This window comes from Parathielavia appendiculata, assembly GCF_033297405.1.
Source record: "Parathielavia appendiculata strain CBS 731.68 unplaced genomic scaffold N657scaffold_3, whole genome shotgun sequence".
Lineage (NCBI taxonomy): Eukaryota > Fungi > Ascomycota > Sordariomycetes > Sordariales > Chaetomiaceae > Parathielavia > Parathielavia appendiculata.
Genome location: NW_026944222.1, coordinates 1,103,973 through 1,121,073, shown reverse-complemented (window position 1 = coordinate 1,121,073; position 17,101 = coordinate 1,103,973). Strand labels below are relative to the sequence as shown.

The 17,101-nt window shown below is 54.2% G+C and overlaps 7 protein-coding genes across 7 annotated transcripts; 2 read left to right on the top strand and 5 right to left on the bottom strand.

Moving 5' to 3' along the window:
* Positions 1 to 250: 250 nt before the first annotated feature.
* Positions 251 to 1,413, bottom strand: N657DRAFT_280443 (uncharacterized protein). The gene is made up of 2 exons (XM_062786598.1): positions 479 to 1,413; positions 251 to 405 (listed from the first exon to the last, which is right to left on the bottom strand). Exon 1 carries the CDS (start codon positions 1,153 to 1,155, stop codon positions 577 to 579), a length of 579 nt encoding a protein of 192 aa, XP_062649607.1. The 5' UTR covers positions 1,156 to 1,413; the 3' UTR covers positions 251 to 405; positions 479 to 576.
* On the bottom strand, positions 1,414 to 3,266 carry N657DRAFT_280442 (uncharacterized protein). The gene is made up of 3 exons (XM_062786597.1): positions 2,410 to 3,266; positions 1,551 to 2,344; positions 1,414 to 1,458 (listed from the first exon to the last, which is right to left on the bottom strand). Exons 1-2 carry the CDS (start codon positions 3,065 to 3,067, stop codon positions 1,764 to 1,766), a joined length of 1,239 nt encoding a protein of 412 aa, XP_062649606.1. The 5' UTR covers positions 3,068 to 3,266; the 3' UTR covers positions 1,414 to 1,458; positions 1,551 to 1,763.
* On the bottom strand, positions 3,267 to 4,818 carry N657DRAFT_280441 (uncharacterized protein). Its single transcript, XM_062786596.1, has 2 exons — positions 4,754 to 4,818; positions 3,267 to 4,675 (listed from the first exon to the last, which is right to left on the bottom strand). The coding sequence occupies exon 2, from the start codon at positions 4,526 to 4,528 to the stop codon at positions 3,467 to 3,469; it is 1,062 nt and encodes a 353-aa protein (XP_062649605.1). The 5' UTR covers positions 4,529 to 4,675; positions 4,754 to 4,818; the 3' UTR covers positions 3,267 to 3,466.
* Positions 4,819 to 5,767: 949 nt separating this feature from the next.
* On the bottom strand, positions 5,768 to 6,799 carry N657DRAFT_642586 (uncharacterized protein). Its single transcript, XM_062792376.1, has one exon. The coding sequence runs from the start codon at positions 6,462 to 6,464 to the stop codon at positions 5,979 to 5,981; it is 486 nt and encodes a 161-aa protein (XP_062649604.1). The 5' UTR covers positions 6,465 to 6,799; the 3' UTR covers positions 5,768 to 5,978.
* N657DRAFT_632033 (uncharacterized protein) lies at positions 6,579 to 8,378 on the top strand (the record flags this gene model as incomplete). The annotated part of the gene is made up of 4 exons (XM_062791114.1): positions 6,579 to 6,636; positions 6,855 to 7,042; positions 7,076 to 7,130; positions 7,297 to 8,378. The coding sequence occupies 4 exons, from the start codon at positions 6,579 to 6,581 to the stop codon at positions 8,376 to 8,378; spliced, it is 1,383 nt and encodes a 460-aa protein (XP_062649603.1).
* Positions 8,379 to 12,173: 3,795 nt separating this feature from the next.
* N657DRAFT_280382 (uncharacterized protein) lies at positions 12,174 to 12,638 on the bottom strand. The gene has a single exon (XM_062786595.1). It carries the CDS (start codon positions 12,471 to 12,473, stop codon positions 12,237 to 12,239), a length of 237 nt encoding a protein of 78 aa, XP_062649602.1. The 5' UTR covers positions 12,474 to 12,638; the 3' UTR covers positions 12,174 to 12,236.
* A 453-nt stretch (positions 12,639 to 13,091) lies between these two features.
* On the top strand, positions 13,092 to 15,138 carry N657DRAFT_688505 (6-phosphogluconate dehydrogenase C-terminal domain-like protein). The gene is made up of 2 exons (XM_062796944.1): positions 13,092 to 13,525; positions 13,607 to 15,138. The coding sequence occupies exons 1-2, from the start codon at positions 13,465 to 13,467 to the stop codon at positions 14,752 to 14,754; spliced, it is 1,209 nt and encodes a 402-aa protein (XP_062649601.1). The 5' UTR covers positions 13,092 to 13,464; the 3' UTR covers positions 14,755 to 15,138.
* The last annotated feature ends 1,963 nt before the right edge of the window (positions 15,139 to 17,101 follow it).

The following is a 17,101-nucleotide window of genomic DNA, read 5'->3' as shown; positions in this document are numbered from 1 at the left end:
CCCTAACTTCTTCCGCTGTGCCGCCATGCGATCCTTGTGATGAGGTCGTAAAACATTCCTCCATCGCTCGTCCTGCATGGTCCTTAACCGAAACGCCGCATACTCCAAATGAGGAATGTCCGAGCACGAAGGGTGATACTCTTAAGTCCTCGAGCGCACGGAACAGGTTTGTGAGGGTGTTCATAAGCTCAGTTGGGCTTGGGCAATACTTCGTGGCCTCTTTAGGAGGGAACCCATGCTTTTTCCTGTGGAAGTGCCGCCAAATTTCCCTGAGCATCAGAGCGTCGCACTCGGGATCTTCATCCTCACAACCACCTTCTCCTCCAGGCAACCGGCATTCAACTTCGGCGTGGTAAAGGTCGAGGAGCGTTTGGATGAGTGAAAGTCGTAGTTCAGAGACGACATCTAGGATCCGAGTGTTAGTCACCAGTGCGGAGTGAGACAATATAAGGCATTGATAGGGGTCGAATGATCTTACCTAGCAAGTCCAGCAGCCATGAGTGGCTGCCCAAAGTGACGTCTTGGTCGTTATAGGAGAACACCGTTTCAGTGCATGCCAGGCCGAAACCGAGTTTCCTAGTGTCCTCTACAAGCGTAGTTATCCTCGAAACCCAATGGCCAGGCCACATAAGTCGACATAATCAGGACACTTCCGGTATCACTTGTGAAGTCCCACTTCTTCAAGGCTGGCTCCCATGGCCCAAGAATGTGGATTAAATTATACTTGTCCGGGACAATGATGATTTCGTACAGCGTATGCAGCGAGATTTCCTTCGGTATCGCGGCAAACGTTCCATGGACGATCAGCACAAGCGTCTTGACCGGCTCTGGCTTGTCCTCGGGCAGCTCGACGAGCCAGTCGCCCTGTGTGGGCTTAGCCTCTGACCACGGACCATAGAGCATGCTCCTCCAGATCGGGGAAGCGCGCCGCATCGCGGCAGGGCAGAGATTGAAGTCGCAAGGCTGGACATCGCCAAGCGCTGTGCCGACGCGAAGCAGGAGGTCACCATCAGGATCGATGGGGTCCACGGTGATGCTGGGCGAAAGTGCTGGCTCCTGTGTCGACTCGCTTCGAGCATCCGTTTGCTCCATTCCCTTCGCGATTTCGTTACCCAGTTTAATCCTTTTCGGGGTCCGGACCGGGCATAGTGGCATTGCTCGGTAATCGGGCGCTCCCAGAGACTCGGAAGCGCGCTGATATACCTTGCGTCTGGCGAGGTCTTGCTTTGATTAGGAGAATAAAAAATCAGAAGTTCAAGCGTTTTGTTTGGGAAGACTAGTTGGCTCCGTACCAGCACAGTACGGACCCACGTTCAACGACATGTCCCCTACTCTCTCTAACAGCGCTTCTCCCACGAGCCTCAGGTGCCACGATGCAACACATAATGGCAGATGCGGCTGCTCCTTAGACGTTGGACTTGGTCCGATACATCGAGCGTCAAGGATACCAAGTACTGACTGCAGAAACTAGCTATCAGCATCCGTCCGCCGGTAGCGCAGCTAGCGCTGGGTGAAGTATCATCTCGGCTGTGCGGTAGGCGGCTACTTACGTAGCATGTCATGAAAAAGCCATTGGGAAGTGGGAGCTGATGGCATTGATAGGGCAGAGTCGAGCAAATTCTTTTTGCGCCTAGCTCTGGCGAGCACGAGAGTCTGGTGCCCTTTCAAGTCTGTCCAGTCTGTCCCGTCCTTCCTCACCGTTTGTCTTTCAAGCCTCTGAACCAGCATTCTGCAGAGGGATAAAGTGTCGTTTGTTGGCGCTGTCAATGTAACACCAAACTTCCAAGCCAGTGACATATCTTCATGATGAGTCGGGTTGGTGCAGGTATGTCCGGTGCGCAATGCCTTTCACAGGTGTCTGCCCAATACGTGAGCCGGGTTGGCTCACGATTGATGAGGTCCAAGTCGTACCCCAACTGCTCGTATCGTTTTTGCAGGCGGTCTCGGTAGGCTTCAGGGAGTACCTCCCTGCAGTCCTGCCAGTCAAAGAACAGAAGATCCTTGAATGCCTCAAACCCGACCAAGAGAGAGCAGCAATGTTGGCCTCGCAGTTTGCGCGTGCTGTCGACGTAAGTGAAGACGTCTCCGAGCGAGATCAACAGAGTCTCGGCGCATGTGTCGACTTCGCTTGCTTGCTCCGGTGGCGGAGTCCTTGCCACCAATCTAAAGTAACTCGAGATCTCGGTCGCAATCAACGCGTTACACAGGATGGGCTCGTGGCAACACTCCGGTCCCTTGCGGTAAATCCCCCATCCCGTACTTTTGACCCTAGGATTGATAGCTTTTCCGTGAAAGAAGTCGAGAATATATTGGATCACTTCGAGGCGACATCGTGCAACGGTACCTGATTACGAGTCAGTCTCCCAGCTTTGATTTATCACTAATCTGGCACAGAATGGGGCCACTTACACCTGATTAGACGGCACAACGCAGGAGGGAAACCTTCTGAGGTACAATGCTCGCTGTATTCGATCAGGCAATCGAGCTCGACTTTGGAAATGGTGAAGACGACCGCTTTGATAATCGAGGACAGCCGGTCCAGAGATCCCAGCTGCCAGGCGACATACATCCCTTGTGCGATCTCGCGACTGCTGTTTCTGTGGGGATATCGGACGATGTTGATCCACCATGGCGCCCACGGCCCGAGAAGTCGCGTAAGGTCGTACTTGTCTGCGACAGTGAGGACGTCGACCATCAATTCGAGGTCTTGCCTGCGCGTTGAGCCCTCCTTCATATGCGGGACAAGGTCGAATCTTCCATGGGCGATGGCGAGCATGATGGTCAGAGGCGCGGGCTTGTCGTCTGGAAGCGAAACGATCCATGGCCCGGCGCTGGGCTTCGCCTCGATCCACGATCCAAACAGCATCGCCTTGAAGACCGGCGACGAGCGGCGCATGGTGACAGAGCACACCTGAGCGTCGATCATGTCAGGCTCGTCGTTGACTTCGGCACCGATGTGCAGGATCAAGTCACCGTCGGGGTCCAGGACTAAGCGACGGACTGTGGGAGCCCTCGACGGCTCCCAATCGTCATCAGATTCGAAAAAGAGATCAATGATATACGGCATTGGCTCGGCGCGTGACGATGATCCGAGAGAGGGCGAAGAGAAGATGAAGTTCTGGAAGCGAGTGAGAAGGTCGCCGCCGGGCTTCCCGCGACTTTAACCTACTGGCGCTGGCGTAAACACCGTGCCATGGCAAAGAAAAACTTGTGCTCAGCACCCATGAACTACCTTAGTGACTTCGAAGAGAACAGACGACGCTCGAGATCTTGTGGATCCACCGGGACCACGAGTCTTCATCGGGCGCCAACTCGTTGTCTGCGAGAGTTGGGCTCACAATCGCTCGCCGAGTTGATTGATATGCTCATGAGTCTGTACGCTTTGACGGGCGGGAACAGGGATAACGTGGTGTATATATGACGTGAACCTGCCCAAAGCTCAGCAACCCACCATCCTGATCCGTACCTAGGTTGTCCAATACCGTACTGAAGGTGTCCTAAAGGAACAACATCTCGACAGAAAGGGATGCTCGGGCCGTAATCTGAACCCGAATATCCGAGTCTCGGCCATGTGGTCAATCGCCCGTGAAGCAGTACTGCTTTTACCCATCCACATCCGAGGCACAAGCTCGGGGGTTCTGAAAGGCCTTGCAGCCAACAATTGTATTGCATCATCCTCCCCCAGGCCTTTACTGGCTTTCGGTAATACTCCGCCTGGTACGAGGGTGTCGAATAATGGATAGCTTGTATCCGGCGTAGGGAGAAGGACGTTGATTCTACCCAGGCGATGAGCCGGTAATGTAGGTATGGTTTCTGCACACCTGACATCGCCAGTCTGGGAGGGCGGTGTTGGCATGGAAAGAGGCAAGGGACGTTTCAGGTGGCGTGATGGTGCAGATCGATTCCGGACGTGCGAACGGCCCGACCGCCGCCGCAGTGGCCGCACCGACACGGATGGCCGTAGGTCACAAGTGGCGGACCCGTCAGAGTCCTTAGCATGTCCCTCCTTAACGTGTCTCCATTTTGACAGTCCGTTGATCCTAGGACAAGTCCTTTGTAGGAGTCGCTGAGCCAATCCCAAGGTCCGGTCTCGTGACTGTCGACCGGCGGGGTGACTGGTGATGTAGCTGAAAAAGTTGCGGCAGACTTCCAGGAGTTCGTGGACCTCGGACTGAACGGTTGACAACCAGCCCACTCCATTGGTCGCCGGCGAGGTCTGGGCCGCTTCCAATGCCTGACAGGTGCGTACTGCAACGTACAACAACCTGTGAATGACATGGTCCACCGCATCGTAGATACCGTACGCCGAGTGGCGAGATATGGCTGCGAAGAGGCGGTCTAGTTGGGAGAGGTTGATAAGGACGTGAAGCTTGTCAACAACCCCATCCATCTGGTCGCCAAGGTCCAATAGACCTCCAAAGGCATCCCCAAGGCGGTGGCGCCTCAGCTGGTTGATGATGGAGTGAACCTGGTTGGGATACCCGGGTGACCCGGTGGGAGATGGTTGTGGTAACAATGAAAGCTCCATGGGTCTGATATGGTGATGCAAACCACCTGCACTCAGGCAAGGTTTATGGGGATGATGAGGGTGATGCTAACAATGGTGTCCCTTGGCGAGGAGGGCGGGGCGAGACGGTGTGGAGACTCGGAGTGGGATGCAAGAGGAATATGGGTGCTGTGGAGGGCAGTAAGCAAGATGGACAAAAGGAAAGGAGCAGATGGGGAAAAAATGGTGGGAGAGGCGGTTTTATACCTGCATGCTGGAACAAAAGTCTAACCAATCAGGAGGTGTCGAAGTTGGTGCTCTAATAAACCGTACGCGGGTTTTAGAGCAGCAGGAGAAATGTGGTCGGTTTTGCAGGGGAGAGTCATCAAACGGGGGGGTTATCAGATGCGGGTGGCTGCTGGCCCCTTGTCGGCCTCTTATACCAGCGAGGCACACCCCATCCTCTCGCATCCCCTACCCTCACCCCACCTTCAGCCAGGCTCATAAAAAACCCGCCATCATGAAATGGAAAGTCGAGAAAGGTTCATAGAGACTCCCCAGGGCGCAAGCTGCCGAGGCGCAAGTGTGCAGATGCCGGACGACCACTTGGAGGTTTGTTCAAAGGCAACGCTCCGACGAGGGTGGCCCTCGGTGGCAGGACTTCGAGAAGCGTAATGTTGACACAGGAAATTGACCCAGGAAAAAGACATGCCCCTGCATGCGAGAAACCAGGAGCAAGTCGATATCTCTCAACTGCCTTAAGTTGCTGGCATGATGCTTTGATCATTTTGCGTCTCTCCAGCTAATGGGTGGGGCGGTCATTGACTTAGGTAGGACAGTTGCAGCTCCAAGGCGAGATGGAATATCACATCCCGTCCCAGAGGGGCTCTGCTCAATGCGTCGAATAAAACTTTATGAACCCCGAGCTGGATGCGGCTGCCAGTCTCTTCACAAAAATTACAGTCTCCAAAAAAGTATGCGCGGTGTTTCGTCGAAGTTGAGAGTTGTGCCAGGCAAAGGAAAGAGATGTCGTTGACAGGATTATGTAATGTAGCCATTTAACTAACTTAAGTTACACAAAGTGGCTGCTCTGATCAGCGAAAGCCAAGACCATCTTGGTGTGTACCCATTTCTCAGTCGCTCGAGTTTTCTTCTCGGCCCCGCAGCCAAGCCTGAATAGCGCACGACTATCGGGGCACGAGGAAGCGGGTAATCATCGGAGATCCTGATGCCGGCCGATACCAACGAGGGCCAACGATCACCTGCAGATTGGAAGGGCCTGCATTCGAAAGACCTGAGAAGACACACGAAACGAATTGGCCTAGCTCGAAGGACCGGAAAAAAATGAATGAATGAGGCAGCCGCGCACATGAGACTTGCTTTGCTCCCTGATCGGCTGCAACGCCAATCGTAAACAGCAGCAGCACTGCTGCCGACACTGTCCAGGCCCGCCACGAAGGGTGACTGAGTGAAAGCACTACCTCATCGACTCTCAACGGACACAGACGTATTTGCCATGGCCAGCAGCTAATGTATTCTCCTGAGCCACGCGCCAAATCTCGACAGCCCAGTTCCAACCGCCGTGACTTGCTTTGGGTTTCCAAAACCAAAAACCAACCCGAACAGGTTGGCTCCCCAGCACCACACCATCAAGTTCACAAACTGCATCTTCCTCCTTGCATGAGGATAGAACCAATGGCACGAGATGTCCCGTTTGCCGAAACAATTCGTCGTTTGGTCGGACCGTTAGAGAGCCTGCCTGTTGGAAGACCGGATAATTATCACCTCTCCACCAATGTGGGACTTCGGACGCATGTTGAGCGTGCGGATTTACGCGTCGTATCGTGGCCGCAAACTGGAGGATGTGCCGGCAGCTCGGGCCCTCGAAAAACTGTCGGAAATCACCTGATGCAGAGATGGTCAATAGCCAGCGCTCGGCGAAGCTGTTGGTTGAGGGATGTTTGAACTTATCGATCATGGTTGACACGCTCTTTGCCCTTCAGATTGCCGACCAGGTCGATGTCAGGCATATTCTCAGCTTGGGACAAGTGTAAACGGGGACACAATATTCTGAGAGTCTCCTGGTCTTGCAATGCCCGCCTTGGCCAGGGGCTGGCAGATTTGGCGGACACTCTTCGGATGCACATCATGTAAGCTGCTGTCTCGTCGTGACGAAGACATTCTTCCCACGAGGGTCAACCGACTCGACGGGCTACACCTAGGATTCTGATTTTAAGTCGACGGCCGCACTCGCAGCCCCTCGGTGGATCGTTACCTTAGCATAGGCAGCCTCATCGTCCAGGATCACGGTCGGTTAGCATTGTATCATGGATGTGTAGTAAGGGCTGTCAAATATCGCTTTGGATAGACAATGTAACCATCAGTATTGGCATCGACCATTCGACAAGCACGTGGTACAGACTGGTCAAACAACTTGCGATATCAGCAACATTTAACACCATCTCAGCCATCTCAGCCGTCTATGGATCTAAGAGGGGACTCCTTCGGACCCTCCAACTTCTCCTCGAGGCTCCCGACGAGCTCTCGATTAAGTTTGTGGGTGATGATCCGCTTACCCTCAGATTGAAGCTTGCCGTCGGCGTCATTTACTACTCACGCGGCACGCCCGTCCGCTGTGCCATTCGTAAATCTACTCTACATAGACTTTCCGAGTCAGAATGGGACGGCGGGTTTTGAGTCGAGAGATGACACGGAATTTTCTGATGGGACCCTGAAGAAATTAGCTCGCAACTGCAGCCTTTTTGAGTCTGATTCACGCACCGAGTGTGGGGCTTAATCGTCCCAAAAAGTCGGTACCATTCGATCTGCTTCCTCTTCCACTCATACTAACAACACGCCGCAAAACTCGCCGGTGGGGCAAGCCATCGTCTCTCGACACATCATGGCAAACTTTTCCTTCGAGCTCTTGCAGCTCCCAAGTGACCTCCTCACGTACATTGTCCGGGAACATCTTCCACCGGTACCGGCTGTGGCACTGTCGCTGACTTGCAAAGACGCGTTCAAACTCCTGCTGCCCCTCTTCGAAACGAAGGGATGGCTTCCCTTCAGCGATTCACAGACCAAAGCCGAATTCTGCGAGCTGCTGGAGAGAGACGTTGGCGACAAATACTACTTTTGCCCTATTTGCCGCACTCTCCATCCCTTCTCGCCCACGGACGGCCCTGCTTCCTCCGACTGGGCTTCTCCTAATACCCCCGACTGCCGCCGTTGCCGATGGACCTTGGGGGCGTCCGGCTTTACCATGGGCTTACACCACGTTCGCCTGGCACTGAACCGCCAGCTGTTCGGCCCGGCAAGCGGGATATCCCTGGATCGGTTTCAACTCGAGCACTACATGACCAGTCAGACCGCTTTCCAGTGCTTCCACGAGAAATGGTCAGCCAAGATCATCGACGGCGATCTTTTCCTGGGCTCGGTACGGACGACCAGCTGGGACATACCGTACAACAAGTTCCTCAACAATTTGTGGAACCTGGGCTACAAGCTCTGTGAGCACACGCTGCTTTACTACCTCCCCACCACCCGTCCCCGCGGCAATGTCGGATCGTCGATAGAGGAATGCAAAGACCTCCTCGGCCACTGCCGCCAGTGCTTCACCGACTGGACAATAACGGCCGCGTTCATAGAACCGCGGTGGCACCTCACCATCCACACCTACCACCGGTTTCCGAGCAACCGGCGGCCGCAGTCCTCTGGCTCTTCGGCTGGTGGTCGGTTTGGGTACGAGACTGAGGTGATTCCGCTGTATCGTGACGCCGGCCTTGTGAGGGACATTTGGCTAGGCCGCGCGACGCAGAGCGCAAGAGCTGGCCGGTGGATTAAAGCCGGTGTTTTTGGGGACGTCCTTGACTACAATCACTGGAATGAGTGAGAATCACCTCCCTGCAGGCGTGGTCAGCATTCTAGGCCGGCTGCTGCAGCGTTGGTGAGATGCGTGGGCCGGCGACGGATGGTTTTCGTTGAAGACGGTTCGTAGAGGTGCGGCGGTAAAGGGACTTGAACTTTTGAACTCCAGAGAACTGTGCTCCATCAGCCCTCAAGTGACCGGCCCGATCGTAGTATCCAGTATCAACCTGTTGAACAACCAGAATCATTGTGCGGCTCTCTGGTGCGTACTTGATGACTGCTGGGAACAGCGCAGATATTGGACAAAGGTCGGATCAACTGAAAGCATACCTACCTTGTACGATCTCTGGTTCCGTACCGCTTGGAATGAGCAGCACTACAGGATTCCCCCCTGACAACTCGTTGCCAGCTCCCTTTTGAATTCATCAAGCGACCAAGCAGTTTTGACATCAGGAACGCCCCGCGCTTGAATCAAATTGGGTCGATAGAGTTCGTTATGATCTGCCAATTTGCCTCCAGTTCTCCAGATCTTCCCCAGATTATCAGCGCTGGGGCAGCAACACCAGACCATGAAATGAGTGCATTCGTGAACTTGAATGCTTCGAGATTGGCACTTGAGACTGACCATGATGCTCGAACATGCTCCATACAGCTGATACCTTCAAAGTTTCTGATCCAAACACTGACGCAAGGAGTGGCCGGATTCAGCCGCGAAGGACGCCAGATGGGGAGTCCATGAATAAAGTACCTGGCTCTCAGGGTCAGTATTCCCTCTCCCCCGCCCCCCCCCTCCCTTCCTTCTTTTCAGTTTCCGACCTCGAAGATTCTGGTCTCAAGGTCTCAAAGGGCCCCAACCTCCGCAGCCCCCTTGATCTCCTCGCCCACCGCGGACGCAAATCATTGCCTCCTACCGCATATGCAGGGTCCTGCCAAGAACCCTTGATATGCACGCAAAACAAGAAACTTCTCAGATCTCGAAACAAACACAATGCCGTCTTTTCCGGGGCCGGGCATCCACGGTGTCGATGGATAGATCGGCATCTCGAAAAACGGTAGAGCGGATCTGGGACCCCACCTCCGTGCCGGCAAAGAATACTTGGCGTCCGGCGTCCGGCGCGGCCATTGGCTCCGATTTGCACCGGGGGTTCCACATCACGGAGAGACACGGGGCTGCTTGCCGGCGCGAGGCCTCCTACGCACAACATGCCATTTTCCGAGTATGGGAAGGCTTACCGGTGATCGTCAGGGCGCCGTGCTTCCCGCGGTTACGTTACTCCGTCGCACCCTTCATCTGATGTTCATAGGCCTTGACTGGCGATGTTGCAACGCAAACTAGACGCGGACGTGTCTGGGAGTACTCCTGCCTGGGGCAGGTAGAAATGCCCTGTACGCTTCCTGTCAGTTTCATCAGCGGGTCAGGAGAGCCATGCCCAGAAGTCATCTCACGGATGTCCCTAACCCCCGTACTTCTGATAGGCGATAGGAACTCCCAGTCGTCAATGGACGAGGTCGATGTTGAGCTGTTTCTTGTATTGTCTGACGTCGACATCCCGGGTTGGTTTTCGGTAGACAAAGCCCCAAACCCAAAGTATTCCCCAGGACTCGGAAGCTGTGGACCACAGTCTTAGTTTGTCGACTCGTTTGAACTACAGGAACTGCTGCATAACGTATCTGGGAATCCGATCAATGATTTCCACGCTCTCGGGAACTGTCTGGATCGACGCTAGGGCGTATCCTCAATTAGCTCGGGGTGCATTGTGCAATATCCCCGTCGTTTCAGAGTACCGTACTCCACGTTTCTTCACCCGACATGTCGACGGCATGTCCTTGGCATTCCGTCACGGTGCCATTGAACGACAAGTTTGGGCCGGGCCAGCTATTACACAGTAAAGGAGGGAAGTACGCGGAGGTTTCCACATCCCAGCAAATGATTGCAATGAATGCTCACATCTTGAGGACCCTGAGGTAATCAAAACCCAGCTACAGCCCTGAAGATTGTGTGGGACCGGCGACAGCCATGCGGTCAATCTCAGGGTTGGCGAGGCAGTTGACTAACACTGCGTCCCATGGGAAGAGCGAGGAACTTGGATGCGATATGGCTCCTCTAGATCGTGTCCCAGGGCAGTCTCCCGCGCCCTGTAATGTCAACAGGAAGAATAGCACGGGTCGATTCGACTTCTACCTGCCCCGAAGTGGCAATATCACTGGACGACGAACGAGCAGATAGAGAATCTAACCCAAGGAAAGTATCCGTGAGCAGAATTGAAGCTGCACGATTCGGGCTGGCAAATCCAAAACCGGGCTGGCAAATCCAAAACCAGGCTGTGTGTCAGGGACTCGAGAGACAAAGCATGGCACGACAAACACGCGCCCGCAGAAGAATCGGACGATAATTGCTGCAGGTAGGGTGAGCATTTGGTATCGATCATCGGTGCCTGGTGACGGTGCCGTGTTTGGCTTGCAGAGGTTAGGATGGAGGTCCAGACAGATTCCCATGATTGGCTGCCATGTGAACATCGATTCCACATCGCGGAACAGGCGGCGTTCTGGGAGGAGAAAGCCAGGCACTTGTCTGCAGGGTAGCCGGGTGGGGTCAAAGTCCAAGGCAGGACCCCTGATCGCTGTATTGGCGGCATCGTGAGGACAAGACAGGCCGGTTTGGCCCTTGTATGGGCTTGTTGTGTCCACAACCTGAAGAGTATGACGAAGATTCTGGCTTGAAACAGCAATTGCGTGTCTGCCTTGTCGGTGCCGCAAACCGCTCACGGGTGGGTCGTTGTCGGTCAGCGACCAGGCATGGAAGGACAAGCAGCTGAGGGATGACCGGAGGAAGTAAGACTGCAGAAACGGGGCCAGGCGTGAAATGACCTGTGATCGACTTGATGGTGATGTCGGGAGAGCGCAACACGGAAAGCCGCGCCCTCACGGACAGTGCAAGATACCAGTGGCGGGAATTCGGCGCATGAGATTGGAAGCGAGCTGGGACAGATTCAGCAGCGAGGCGTTAATTATGGCGTCAAGTTCTTTGAATGAGGAAGTAAGCAGTTGACATGAAAAGATGAAACCCTAGGGGCCTGATCGGCTCAAACATCCAAATCCTGATTCTGATCCTGAGGCCTGCTGTCTCTCGCACTGAAGAATTCCGAGGTTGTCGTGTTTGAGTGCGACATATCTGGCCGATAAGCGGGCCGAGAATGACGTCAGGGTGGGTCCGTTGTTCCTGGCATTAGACCCTGAAGATTAACATCAACCTCTGCTGTCACCACGGTGAAGGAGGGGAGCGAGGGAAGAAAGGGTGAAAGTGGTGAGGACGAAGAATTGTTCCTCGATGTTAGAGATTGGGAATTGCCTGGCCTTTCTGATAAGAGTACAGTTAGGGTGACTTGCCATTGGTTCTTGACGCAACCAAAAACGTCTCAACGCTCTAGGGTACCGTTGCGGAAGAATGGAACTTTGGCCTTTGAAAAGGTCAGTTTGCGCCTTGGTCGGCTGGTCATCGCATGCATCATCATCGTAGCCGTTCTCATCGGCAACCGAAGGGCTTCAACCGAGTCGAGCGGGTTCAGCAGCCCACCCAGAGTCGATGAGATTGGGGTGGCGACCTCTCCGCAAAAAAAGCGCCTGGAGATGGAGCGGAATCTCCTGGGGACTGGAAGTGGAACACGTCACTGGCTCCGTTCTGGTCTGGATATCGTCCACCAGCGACAGGGATAAGCCGCTATGTGCTGCCGGCCAAGAGACGACAGTGGAGCCTTCACAGTGAGTCCGCTCACCTACGCTTCATGGATAGGGACAGAGAGGGCATGATGGGGCGCAGGGTGTAAATGAATAAAGATGCATCCATAAGCTAGTGTTGAGCCTCAAAGAGTTACAACCGAACAACTTAGACGTGAGAACCACCAAATCGGCTTAGTGCTTGCACGGAACAAACTTTGGCCCTGGAAAAAGCCCTTGGCTGGACTTCCAGTTCACCGCACGCATAGTACCGGCAGTAACTCAAACCGCTACCAGTTGCAATGATTGATACTGAAGTAGGGAACAGGATCACAATGACGGACCATAGGCCGTGTCTGGACGGCAGCTCCATCTCCCGGGGCAAGATCGGAAACCGACGATGCATTGTGAATGGGCAATGAAGCAACTCTGGGTTTTCGTCACGATCCCTCGTCAGTGAGGTGACCCGTCGTCATACAACAGGACTGCTATGACATAGAGCCGACCAACGTGCATCCCCTAAGCCTGAGCTGTAGGCCAGGCCCTGTTCTGACTGGGTCGTTTCATGGTCTGACCCCGATCACTTGCTCTGCAGCCTGATAAGATTATTGCAGCGGCAGAGGATAAGCTAAGGTACTCACGTCTGGGAACCTTGGGCGACTACCTTGGTCGAATGCTCGATTCGAAGTGAAGACGAATATTGGACTCAACCCAAGAACTGTTGCATCAGGCTCTATACCGTATGACCCCTTTTCGATCGAACGCATAGCGGAGACATTGTGGCACTTGGCAAGTAAGCAGCTAAGCAGCAGTCAGGATACACCGCTGAAGATTCGTGATGGGAAAACGGAAGTGCGGGTCGGTGGCCGTTGTGGCCGTTGTGGCCTGCGGACCACCCAGCCACGTGTGTGGTCAGTCCTGAGTGGGGCTGTTTGGAGGCGAACTTGGCCATGCCTTGCACCCTGCAGGACAGCGGGAAAACGCCCCTGCCATTCGCTTGGCAAGCCACAGAATCTGGCCCCACCGATGATCCAAACGACCTCGAGAGGGTCAACGACCATCACGATGCCACCGAAGGGGAACGACAAGCGCCACTTCGGATCAGAATGTCCACAGCAGGAAGTCCCATGTCTTCCCATTGTATAAAGGACAATGGCCACCCTCCCCGCTGCCTGGTGTTTGCTTCTGTTCTCCAGATCCAGCGTTTTGACCGCCAGCAACGGCATTACAAGTGCATTCCCTCCCGTTCTCACCTGGACGGTCCGTCATAGCGCATTGGTGTTTGTCGAACAATAAACATCGCCGACTGATATTCCTTAAAATCGCTTTGTCGATCCCCTCTTGCCCCTCACATCCGTTCCAGCGATCATCTTATACATACATCCCATCCCGTCAACATGGCCAATCCACAGCGGAATGCCCCAAAGAAGGCCGTCCACTTTGGTGCTGGCAACATCGGTACGAGCCACTGGATACTTCTTTTGAGGTTATGCGGACCATCGACGTCATGGCATGCTAACACACACTAAACGGGTTCAGGCCGTGGTTTCGTTGCCTGCTTCTTGCACAACTCGGGCTACGAGGTTCTCTTCGTCGAGGTTAACGACGAGACGGTAAACAAGCTCAACTCCCAGAAGAGCTACCGGGTTATTGAAGTCGGCGCCGACGGCACGACGGAATCAACCATCACCAACTACCGCGCCATCAACTCGAGGACACACGAGGCCGAGCTGGTCCGCGAAATTGCGACTGCCGACGTTGTTACCTGCTCGGTCGGCCCTCACATCCTCAAGCATATTGCTCCCGTCATTGCCAAAGGCATCGAGGCACGGTCACCTGATTTAACCCCGGTCGCCGTCATTGCATGCGAGAACGCTATTGGCGCCACAGACACTCTTGCCGAGTTCATCAAGGCGCCCGAAAACACTAACCCCGACCGGCTTGCCGACTACGACAAGCGCGCCCGCTTTGCCAACTCCGCGATCGACCGCATCGTTCCCGCCCAGGACCCCGATTCCGGCTTGGACGTCCGGCTCGAGAAATTCTACGAGTGGGTTGTCGAGAGCAACCCGTTCGCCGACCATGCGCCGCCCGATATCAAGGGTATCAACTGGGTGACCAACCTGCAACCCTTCATCGAGCGCAAGTTGTACACGGTCAACACAGGCCACGCGACAGCGGCGTACCACGGTTACGTGCGGCGCAAGAGCACCGTCTACGACGCGTTGCAGGACCGCGACATCCAGGACGAGGTCAGGAAGGCGCTGTGCAACACGGCCGAACTCATTACGCAGAAGCACGGCATCCCCGCCGAGGAGCAGCAGGCTTACGTCGACAAAATTGTCCGCCGCATTGGCAACCCGCACCTCGAGGACGCCGTCGAGCGCGTCGGCCGCGCCCCGCTCCGCAAGCTCAGCCGCAAGGAGCGATTCATTGGCCCTGCCGCCGAGCTGGCCGAGAACGGCAAGGACTGCAGCGCACTGCTGGACGCCGCCGAGATGGCTTTTCGCTTCCAAAAGGTCGAGGGTGACGACGAGTCGTTCAAGCTCGCCGAGATTATGGAGAAGAAGGAGCCCGACGACGTCGTCAAGGAGATCTGCGGTTTGCAGCCGCAGGACAAGGTCTTCCCGGCCGTCGTCGATGTCGTCAAGCGTGTCCAGGCTGATACGCTGTCGGAGTCCCCGTAGATTGGCAGCCAGGCTGCCAATTCTCTTCTCTTCTCGCATCGCAATTTGACGTCTTCTTGGGTCTAAGCGCACCCTTTCAGGGAATGATATGGATTAGTAACTGGGCAGTGATTGGATTTCTCTGACAAAGCATGGTCTCGGCGTTTATCCGGTCTTTCTGGTTTTCTTTTCCCTGATATTTGCCGCATCAATCGGGTTAGCGACACGATGGACTTCATAATGGGTCTAAAGAGAGCTGTCTCACAGCCGCGATACCTGGATTGGCTTGCAAACCACTTTCAAAAAATAGACAGAATGGACAGTGCCAGACTTGTCCTATTTGGCATCCGTCTCCATTCATGTTGAACCAAGTACCAACACATGCACTAAGTTGATGGTCGGAATCAGGCGAGTTTCGTAGGTGTCGTGTCCTGTTCAGAAGAAAGCTAGGCCTAGTCGGAGGAACCTATTGGTCGAAGTCACACAGGATGACAACTGCACGTTGTGACAGTGTGAATCTTCCCAAGCTGGCGAATTACAGTGGCCGGTGCGTGAGATCCACTTTCCCTGGGGTACTCATGCCAAGCCTTTTTACCATACGGATGTATCGTGCATACCTAATCCGCAACCTCTCAAAGGCCCCCACTAGACTGACAGGTCCATCTCAATTACTGTAGATAATACACAAAACATTATCTAAGCAGCAAAAAATGCATCCTGTTGGAACCTGCAGGGCGATGACCGCTGAGATATGCGCTGAAAGAAGTTATTCCGAGTCAGAGTACTGGATTGGATTGAAAGGTGGTAAAGTGCTTGATTGACCATGCTGTTGATGGGCATGGGAGAGGACTTAAGAAGGTAAGGAAGAGGGGTTGCAGTGCTAGCACCAATCAACCACCGAGGTCCGTTGAATGCAGCCATAAAGGCGGCTTCGTTCCGACACATCCAACGCGGCCACCTCCTCCACCACTAATGCCAACGCGATGGCCAACACTATGGCCGCCTTCCCAGACGACTGCCTGCCTCCTGAACCCTATTTCGAGTCTTGACAGGCTCTATTCAAGTCAATCAATTTGTGGGCTAAGCCCAGAGGCTATTTTTCTACCACTCAAAGGTCGATGAAGGAGAAGAATGGTACTACGACAGTTATCTACACATGTGATCGATCTCGTAACCCTCCTAATAGCTTGTAAGAGCGTCAGAGAAGAACGACAACTCGGAAGACGAATTGCCCTTTCTCAGTTATAGCAAAAGAGGCGGCTGACGGCGGCTGGACTCTAAAGCATCGTCCTGGCCAACGCTCTGCCGTATATAACCGTGAGCCAAGCCAGCACTTATCGGCCTAACCAGTCCACCGGCTACTCTCCAGAGGTACGTCACGGTTTGCAAGCTTATCCAACGCTAGTATCCCGCCGAAGGAGATTCAGATACTCGTACGGTAGAGCGGTTTGCTAGCTATACGGTAAGAAATCTACAACCGGTTAGTCATATAAGGACATCGAAGGTATGCTTTCTACGCTATTCAGATATAGTATAGGTAGTTAACTTACTTTGTTAGTATTAGTGTTGCGAGCGCGGGTGGCCGCGTTAGGTACATTTTTGGCTGCTTAGATAATGGTTTGTGCTCATCTAATTGAGACGGACCTGTCAGTCTAGTGGGAGTCCTTCTTCACTGGCAGCGGCTGGATTGACCACATTGGCGAAATTGAGCAAGCCAGGCCTCGCGATTCGTGGCCGGCACCTTGACGAACGTCCCAACTGCTTTCCTCCCTCTCAACTGCTGCCGATTCGAATATTGACGAGACGTCCTGCAGGGGCTTCCAACCGTAACCGGCGATCTTGGAAGTGACGACTCGAATGGCGTCTAGACCAGTTATCAAGTGCTGCTCCCTCCATGAAGCTGGCGACGTCCGGGCTCGAGACGACAATATTGCGCCGGCGCGACGGCCTTGGCCTGGTCAAGACGCCAGACGTGGAGCCTGTGCACTGAGATTATGCTGGGGATCTGTGTTATGTTACCGCCGAGAGGGGTGGGTTAGCGGAGGGTGTCAGTATGTTTGGTTTTTTATATTTCTTTTTTAAAAAGAAAAGGATGATGATTGCGAGGGCTGCGGGTATGGTGAGGGAGTCGGTTTACGTACCTTCTCGATGTCATGCTTGATTATCGTCGAGGTTAACCCCCGGCGGTGCGCTCTGCAGGGGGATGGCCCCGCTACGCTTAACTACCGCAGCGGGGTTTTGAAGGGGGTGAGAACGCTATTTTACAGCGCTATGATAGCTTGAAAAGTTTTGACAGCGCTGGCAACTAGCATTCCCAGTTCAACTAGCATTCCCAGTTCAACTAGCATTCCCAGTTCAACTAGCATTC